The 8,820-nt window shown below is 40.7% G+C and overlaps 1 protein-coding gene across 6 annotated transcripts in view; it reads right to left on the reverse strand.

Moving 5' to 3' along the window:
- LOC116842373 (myc box-dependent-interacting protein 1) overlaps positions 1–6,456 on the reverse strand; it is a 45,666-nt gene extending 39,210 nt beyond the window's left edge. For 3 of the 6 annotated variants that reach the window (XM_032811536.1, XM_032811508.1, XM_032811499.1), the window contains exon 1: positions 6,141–6,456. In XM_032811536.1, coding sequence (XP_032667427.1) covers positions 6,141–6,209 — 69 coding nt within the window. In that variant the 5' untranslated portion in view covers positions 6,210–6,456. The remainder of the gene's footprint in view (positions 1–6,140) is intronic. The other 3 variants (XM_032811546.1, XM_032811517.1, XM_032811527.1) reach the window with 2 other exon arrangements.
- Between the last annotated feature and the right edge of the window lie 2,364 nt (positions 6,457–8,820).

An 8,820-nucleotide genomic window follows, 5' to 3' on the forward strand; every position in this document is an offset into this window, starting at 1 on the left:
ACACACACACACACACACACACACACACACACACACACACACACACACACACACACGCACGCACGCACACACACACACACACACAACCGGCGCGGTTTTAATCCTTTCGCTCCTTCCGGCGGTGCGACGTAATCACCGAGTATTTTCAACTTTGCGGCTAATGGGTTATGTATGTCTTGTGGAAAGGTGTACCGAATAATTATCGGCCGATCGGAGATATGCACTCGAAAGTAACGCGAATCGTGAGGGCGATTCTCTTCGCGAAACGCGAGCGGAATGCTCCATTCGACGCGAATAATTTGATAAATATGTTACGTCACTTTTTAGAAACAACATATAATTTTATTTTTACGTTCCCAGCGTCTAATTATCAGTTGTATCTTTTTAAAATCTTTGATAAAAATAATTCCAACATTTTAATATGAAGCCTCCAGCAAATCAACAGATCTTTCAATTAATCTCTTCATTTATGATTCAAAATGAATTTCTTTTTCTTCTTTTTATAAATAAACGTATCTAGATTTTTTTCTTTATAGTTATTTTCTCGGGAAAATTTGGGAAAATAAAATGCATAATATAGTAGAAAATATAAAATGATTCCTTAAGGGGGCAACTCGATCTTGAGGGATCAAAAATTAGCACATTTACGAATTTTTTTCTCCGAAACTATGCAGGCGACAAATCCTAAACTTTGTATAGTTATTAAGATATATTTTAATAAAACTTTCTAATTTTTACAAGCAGAAATAATATATAAAATCATGGTTATAATGATATGCGCGCAATGTGTTGATTTTCATAATCACCACGATTGCGAGTCTCTTGTGGTCTAAAACAAAAAAGTAAGTAAGGAAATTAATCTACAGACTTGCTACTATCGTCTGAGGTACGGAAATGCAAAACGAATCATTTTTTTTTCAATTAATTTAAAGCGTCTAAACATAAAATTTAAAAAATGAACTAAAAATTTTATATTTATACGTCTTAAATTAATTGAAAACTGGTTCGTTTTGCATTTTCGTACTTCAGACGATAGTGTAGATTAATTTTCTTACTTGCTTTTTTATTTTAAACCACGGAGAGACTCGCAATCGTGGTGATCATGAAAATCAACACCTTGCGCGCATATCATTATAACCATGATTTTATATATTATTTCTGCTTGTAAAAATTAGTTTCAATAAAAATAAGTTTCAATAAGATGTCTTAATAACTATAGAAAGTTTGGGATTTGTCGCCGGCATAGTTTCGGAGAAAAAAATTCGTAAAAAGTGCTAATTTTTGAGACCTCAAAATCGAGTTGCCTTCTTAATTAGGAATATTTGTGAAATAATTATAAGCGATTACTGTTACAAACTACAATTAAAATGAGAGCAGTTAATGAAAACAACCCTTTAACGAGTTGATGCATTCGCATTCGGATGATATTCGCCCGCGACAAACTACCTCGCCGAAGTTAGCGACTTACTTGAAAAAAAAGCGGGCTTTTGAAAATTTTAGTCAACGACGCGGTATCGGAGCCGACGACGCGCTAACGCGCCGATAAAAGGATCCGAGGCATCGGCTGTCGACCGGCACGTAATTATCACGGTCCGTTAATGTGCTGTGTACCGCTGAAAAGCCAAGGAACAGTGCGCGACGATGGTCTCGCCGAGTGTTATTCTTCACTTCGCTCGCGCTATAAATATCGCGCGAACGCGCTTCTCCGTCTCCGTCGACATAGTATCGGCTCTCTCTCCCTCTCTCTCTCTCTCCCGCGCAGAGATAACGAGTCGTGTAACCGTCTATCGCGACCACGCGGTCAACTCCCTCAACCTACGATATTTTTACAGCGAATACGGGAATACACATTCGCCGAATGATAATGGCCACGCTCGGGAACCGAAATAACGACAGCAGCCGGGCCGTTAGACCTGCGAGCCGTCGTAGAATAATCGGAGGAATATTATTAAGATATCTCACAGGGATGGTCGCCGACGACTCGGATCGGCGGTGGTTTAAGTGGCGTCCTCGCACTCGAGGCATTCGCGACGATCTCCGGATAAATTCGGGACGTCTCGGATCGAATTCCCGCGGCTTGACGTGTCGATTCGAATTCTCGATTTGGGCAGCGCGGAGCGGCAGGCATCCGCCGCATAGACCGGTTCCACCGAGCAGATCGAGATGAATCGGCTTTTACTACAATGCCGAGTCGGAATACTCACGAATTAACTAGAATTCGGTGGAAAAATCGCGGAGATTAGATAAAGGTATCAATAAGCGGTCTTACCACGAACTGGTTCGATTGCGCGCGCGAAGTCGTAAATCCGTCCAATGCACGGATCGGACACGAAATCGCGTTCTAGCGCAAAAAGACACCTCTGTTCACTTCGCGCATATTCAGCGTGCCTCTCGTAAAAGGTAAAAAAAAAAAGAAAGGAAAAAACAGGCAAAAGTTGCGCATTCGACGTTGATAGTAACTCGACGAGGCCGGTGATCGAGGTTGCTCCCTCCTCTGTCGAAAGGAGGAGAGGTATGTAACTCGCGGCAACGCGCGATCGCGTTCGCGAGCGATCTCGGGGAACGCGATGCGAAAATCGCGGAACATTGTTATTTCCGCGTGCCGCCGAGAAATTGTGCGAGCAACGACGACTACTGCCTCGGCGCGGCGCGATGCACACGAGAATTGCGTGACACGAGGAGTCGCTTATGCAATGCTTATGCGATACATCGACCAGCCGAGGGTCCTCGAAAGCCGCGGATACGTACGTATGCGTGTGTGTGTTGTGTGTGTGTGTGTGTGTGTGTGTGTGTGTGTGTGTGTGCATTAACGGACGGAGACGAAGTGCGGAAGTAGCGATGCGACGCGACGCGCACCATCGCGAGTGCAATCTATGATGTACCTTGCGAATGCGAGTGTAAACGCGATCGAATGCCTAAGATAGATTATATCTTTGTAATTACGCGGGCTAGAAAGAAATAATAATTGGAACAGTAGCAGTTCCGTATCGACGGCTTCACGACACGTAAAAAAATATCGACAGAAGAAAGGCCGCAATACTTTCAACCTGCACTGAGAAAAGGATATTTGAAGATTTGTCCGTGAGATACAAAGTTTATTCGCAAAAAACAATTTCATTTCACAGAAGTAAAATTTACATCACAGAAATAAGCTTTATATAAATTAAAAAATAAATTTTCAAATACTTTTTTTCAGTATGAATGAATTTCAAGAATGTATCCAGTATAAAATAGAAAAATTTACCTTCTGAGAATTAAACTAAAATTTGACTTAGAATTTGATCAAAAAACGAATTCTATTGGATTATGGATACGGCACAAAATATCTTGAAAAAAAAAATATGAACTATCTTCCTCTTTTCTCTTTTTTCTCTTTTGACTTGGTTGCATACACTGTAAAAAATTTGTGTAAAATTACATCTTATATATTATAATCTTATTATAGTGGGTTATTTTGAGACCAACTATTATAGATGTGAATTTACACACGTAATTATCGCATAAAAATATATTTATATAGACGAAAGATACATTTTGATACATTGTGTAAATTTACAACTATAATACTTGGTCTCATAATTACATGGAATTTTACACAAATTTTTTACAGTGTATATCCAAATAAATTTATCTAATTTTTTTTTCTTTTTTTATCCAATTTTTGCTTTCAGTGCAAACTGAAATTTACAATGTGCGTGTAGAGGTAAAGTACTGTAGTTGCTTCCATAGACACTGATTCAAATCAATTCAATATAGGGGAAAAGCGGAAACGGTAATTTTCTGCGTAAAAGTCGAGCGGTAGAGAAAGAACAGCGGAGATATTGTCGACTTTCGTTTACGAGGCGATCATCGCGGATAAATTGCACAAAGTGAAACGAAAAGTGGATCACGCACAAACGTTTCCGTAAATAAATAATACGACGGCGTTGAATGACACGGAGAAAAGCAGAGAAATTCCTCGCCAACGTGAATTGTCAAAAGTGAAACACGTCAACATACTCGCCTCATCTCAAGCTCGCTCGCGAAAACATTTTGTTTCAACGCGAAACTTGATAATGAAATTGAAATAATAGAAATTTCTATTACAAATAAATTTCTAGAACAAAAATTGTAGATAAAAAACTAAGATAAGAAATTCTCTCAACTTTAAAATATTGTACTTAAAATATTTTTTGTTTTGGAATACTCTTGAGACTATATATAAGAGGATTTTACTAGAGGCAAAATTATATTTTTTGGATGAACAGACCGACGCTATCTACCAAGATTCGTGGCGTCAGGTATATCTCTGATGATATATATTATCTATCTATTCCCCCGATTACCATCGTATTTCTAATTTTCGATTAATAAATCTGACGATTTTATCACTACTTGAGTGAGTTGATAGCGATAACAAATGTAAGGATGCTATTCATAGTCAGATCCTAAATTTAAAATCGTCTTAAATTGATCTTCAGATATTGTACGGGTTATTTCATTGGCTACACAACATCTAAAAATGAATCTAAGACAACCTTAGATCAAGACAATCTAAGATCGAAGTACGAATACCAGCCTAATACTCGTTTCTAACGTAGATAAAATTTTAATTTGAACTCTATTCAGACAAAAACTTGAATTTTCAGGTTAAGATTTAATCGACGTTGGTAGAGAGGTATGCAAGAAACGACGCCGACTCGACACGCACCGGTTGCATGTATCAAAAAAGGAAACAGTCTCAAGGAGACCAATAATGTACTTACAATCCCGACGATCACATGTCTCTATCTACGACATTCGCGACACTTATTTTCGCACTTTTGACGGACAAAAGAGACACGGAGCGATGTTGATCGATGTGCTAATGGCGGCTGCTCGATGCAAAAGATCGAAAATGGCTGCGCAATAGATGTCGTGCGCCGAAAATTCGTGCTACGACGTGAAGTTATCGCGCTATTGCACGACGTGCTCTGCACTATCAGTTCGATAGATAACGAATAAATCGATAGTTACCAAAAATTTTCAATCGGCCATATTCACTCCAAGGTAACATTTTTTTTCATCGTTGTCAATTAATCCGAAAAGCTGTCTTGGATTAATTAGCAGATCTATGAGAAACGCACAGTTAAATACGAAGCAGCTGACCGAGAAGTTTTAATAACTATCGATCTATCGAGAGTAAGGCGTCCGTGGACTGAGTGTATGTATTCTTTTCTACGCAGGCACGGCGTTGCATAATTGTCATTTCGAGCAATAGCGCGCCGCGAAATTGCGGAGGTGTTTACCGATAAATTACGTAAGATCGTGCACGGCTTAGCGTGCGCGTGCTACGTCGAAAGAGAAAATAGAAAAAAGAGGAAGAGCCCCTCATGCCCCTCGCGCTTCTTCCTCTCGCCAAGACACGGCACATCAAGACACTTATTGTTAGTCAGACAATTAGTGTCATTAATTGTACTTTTTTACCTCTCATGCGCGTGGCTAGTCAATTCGCGCTCTCGACAGGTGAATCTCGCCTCGACGAGACCCCATCGCCATCTTTTCGCGCGTTGTCTAGCGATCTTTCGCTCTTTTCGCAGATAAATCACGTGTCTTTTTTCACAAATTACTTACAATTGCTACGAGACATAGTGAGGTGTGTAAGTTCGCGCGAATAGCAATTTCCACGAACGACGTCCCGCAACATTGAGGAAAACCCGCGAAAACACGCTCCGTGCACCAAGCAGACGAGCAACTGACGTTTGCTATCCTTTTTTGTTGTCGTCGCGCACGAGTCGCTTATCTCTGTCCGATCGGCGAAGGTCAATCGCGTATTGTTGTATTGACATGCGTCGCGGGCAACGATCGCGCGTCTAACACTCCTCAGTAAGAACAATGCGAGACGTATTTTATCAACAGAAATACACATTAGCGACTTTTGGATGCCGCAACGAACACTCGAGAGCGACGCGAAGATAAGAGGTTATGGTCGGCTCCTGTCGTTCACGGATTTTCGCGTTGATCTTTCTCTCGCCGTGCGAGATCAGAAATATTTGCGTACGCACCCACGACATTCGCCGAGTCTCGGAGGCGATCTTACGAGAACGAGGAACGCGAGTCAGCGAGCGAGCGAGAGGACAAATCGCGAAAGGTTGAGGGCGGCAGAGCATTCGTTCACTCACCTTCTCCTTCGCCCTGCCAGCGTGTTTTTGCACTGTCTTCGCGATTAACGCGCCCTTACTCTCGGCCATGTCTCTTGAAGCGCTCGTCGCAGTTGCGTCAGGTCGCCAGAAAATCTCGAAGAAAACAGCCAAGCACTCAAACTCTGTGTCCTTCTCTCTCTCACACTTTGCCTCTCAACTTGTCGGACGCGATGACGACGATGACGACGACGGCTCGCAGCTCTGTGCAGGGGGGAGGCAGCGGCGCGACACCAACTCGCGAGAACCGAAACACACGTACGGGAGCGCGGAGAGGCACTGAGAGCGCGGCGGTGCACTACGCGTACGCGAACCACCGGCGGCCATGTTAGTCACGCCACCTGCCGCGGCGGAGCGTCGCAACTCCGGCCGGCTGCGCATGCGCGGCAGTCAACTTCAGCATTTGGCTCCAGGCCTCTCTAAGAGTTATGCCCCAACGCCATTATTCTCCAATTTATGATATATTCCGAGAGTAGTCTTGGAAAATTCCAAGGCACGTTCCAAAAAATCACACGTCGAACACATCTTGTTGTGACGGTGGTTAGGCCGGGACTATGCAGTCGACAGCTCGAGAGTCGACAGAAGATCCTCGAAGTCCCAATATTCGAGCGCGAATCGATTCCCTCGGTCAATGTCGACTCTCGACTTCGAGTTTGACGTACAAAATTATCAGCGCTATCATACCTAGCGTACGCATGCTGGCAAGAAGCCAGAATTCACGAATTCTTCGCAATTGCGCATAAATTACAGTTTCATCGTGGCATAAATTACGCAATCATTCTTAGAATAAGAGCTAACGCAGCCTCTTTAGTTATACATACCCTCACTTATACAGATATACATCTGATCGATACGGGTGATCCTGTCCATCATCTATAGTTGGATATGTTTCGATATGACGGTAATTCGGACGAGTTATCGTACAATTATCTTGAGATTCTTCAAGATAATTTTAAGAAGTCTTCTGGGATATATAAGTGAGGGTAAAAAAAAGATAAAAATAAGGGGAAAAATTTCCATATTATTCACGCCAAAAACAAAAAGTCGGGGAAGAACATGTCTCTTTTGCGACACCGTGTGTAAACTTGTTCTCTCGAGTAAATTCTCTCCCCTGTTCGCTTTACACTAAAAGTAAGAATAATAAGAATAACTAAAACTAGGTTCTTAATTATTAGTATGCAGTACCAGACGCACGATCATTGATTTGTAAATGGTTTTATTAATAAATTATCTTTTCTTATTTTGTGTGTGATGAGGATTGCTCGAAATAAACAAACGTTATGATAAAAATCCATTTTAACAACGGAAACAGACAGACAGTACACAGATGTAATATATCTGATAATAGAAGGTGATAGACAAATTTTTTTTTCCATTTTCCCCTTACTTAAATGGTCTATCCAAAATCGCAATTGACAAAAGTGTGTTACGCGTGTACGTGTGGTGTACGTGTGTATGTTATGTGTCACGTGTGTCGCGGGGCGCGCGGAATATCCTCAATTATTTATAATTTAAATTCTTAATTATTTATAATTTAACTCTTTAATACGCTTTTCCGCGCGAGCCGCAATTACGAATTGCAAGATTGGAAATTTACAGATTTGGACCTGTACATGTCACATATACTCATTGTACCTAATATAAATTTGCTTTAGTCTTGGAAAAATTGGATAAGGCCATAACCAAACTGGCGACAAGGAGGCGCCAGGTCCTCGACTCTACCGTAATTATTATTTTTTATTCTTTTTTTTCTTATAAAACCGATCCTCTTTCGCTCTCTCTTTCTTTCTCTTTCTCTCACTCTCTTTGCACTCTCACTCGCTACCACATTCCCACATCCATTCTCACACGATTATGTAGTTAATTGGTTGTCCGTCCAGTCTACTCGTTACAGTCTCACCATTAACTACATCGTCTGATCCATCCTGCGACTCCTCTCTTTCTTTATTTTACGTCCATGTATCGTTAAGTGTGTCGCTCAACTCGCATTTTTCTTGTGATTTTCGTCTTCCTTACCCGCTCCTACATCTAATTTTGCGTTTCTGATCTCGGTAGAATTGAAAAGTGCGAAAGCGCGAGTGTAAATATTTGTTGTCCCTTAAAAAATCATACTCGTAATTTAATATTAATTATAATATTGAGATGAATCCATTAACTATCATCTTCGCACTCTTCATCATTCATCACGAAATGTATTCAGCGCAATGGTAACTTCAGAGACAGAAATTAAAGGTTAATATAGCTTGTAACGCACACGATGCTGACTTTTGTTTCTTTAGCAATTCGTTCCAAAGACTGAGGCCTCTGCTGCACAGTTTACATAATGTTATACAAAAATCAATTACATTATCAATCAACAGAATTGTATACTTTGGCATACACAGGATGTCCCAGAATTATCGTATCTCCTTTTAGTTACAAATAGTTTGATGGATATCGTATGGATGTTACTTTAGCAAAAAATCGATAGAAATCCATCGTACTTGCCGCGAATTCTCTTAACTTCCGATATTTCAGTACTTTTTGTTTGTTAAATTTCCATCGAAGGAACTCTCGCATAAAATAGATAAAATGTTTGTTTTCATATTTATTATTTTTCAATGTCACCAGACGAGACAATTTTTTCTTTTTATTAAAGAAGAAATATCAGCTCTTCTCTCAC

Source organism: Odontomachus brunneus, unplaced genomic scaffold, assembly GCF_010583005.1.
Source record: "Odontomachus brunneus isolate Ranch 3 - 2012 unplaced genomic scaffold, Obru_v1 Obru_scaffold_002, whole genome shotgun sequence".
Lineage (NCBI taxonomy): Eukaryota > Metazoa > Arthropoda > Insecta > Hymenoptera > Formicidae > Odontomachus > Odontomachus brunneus.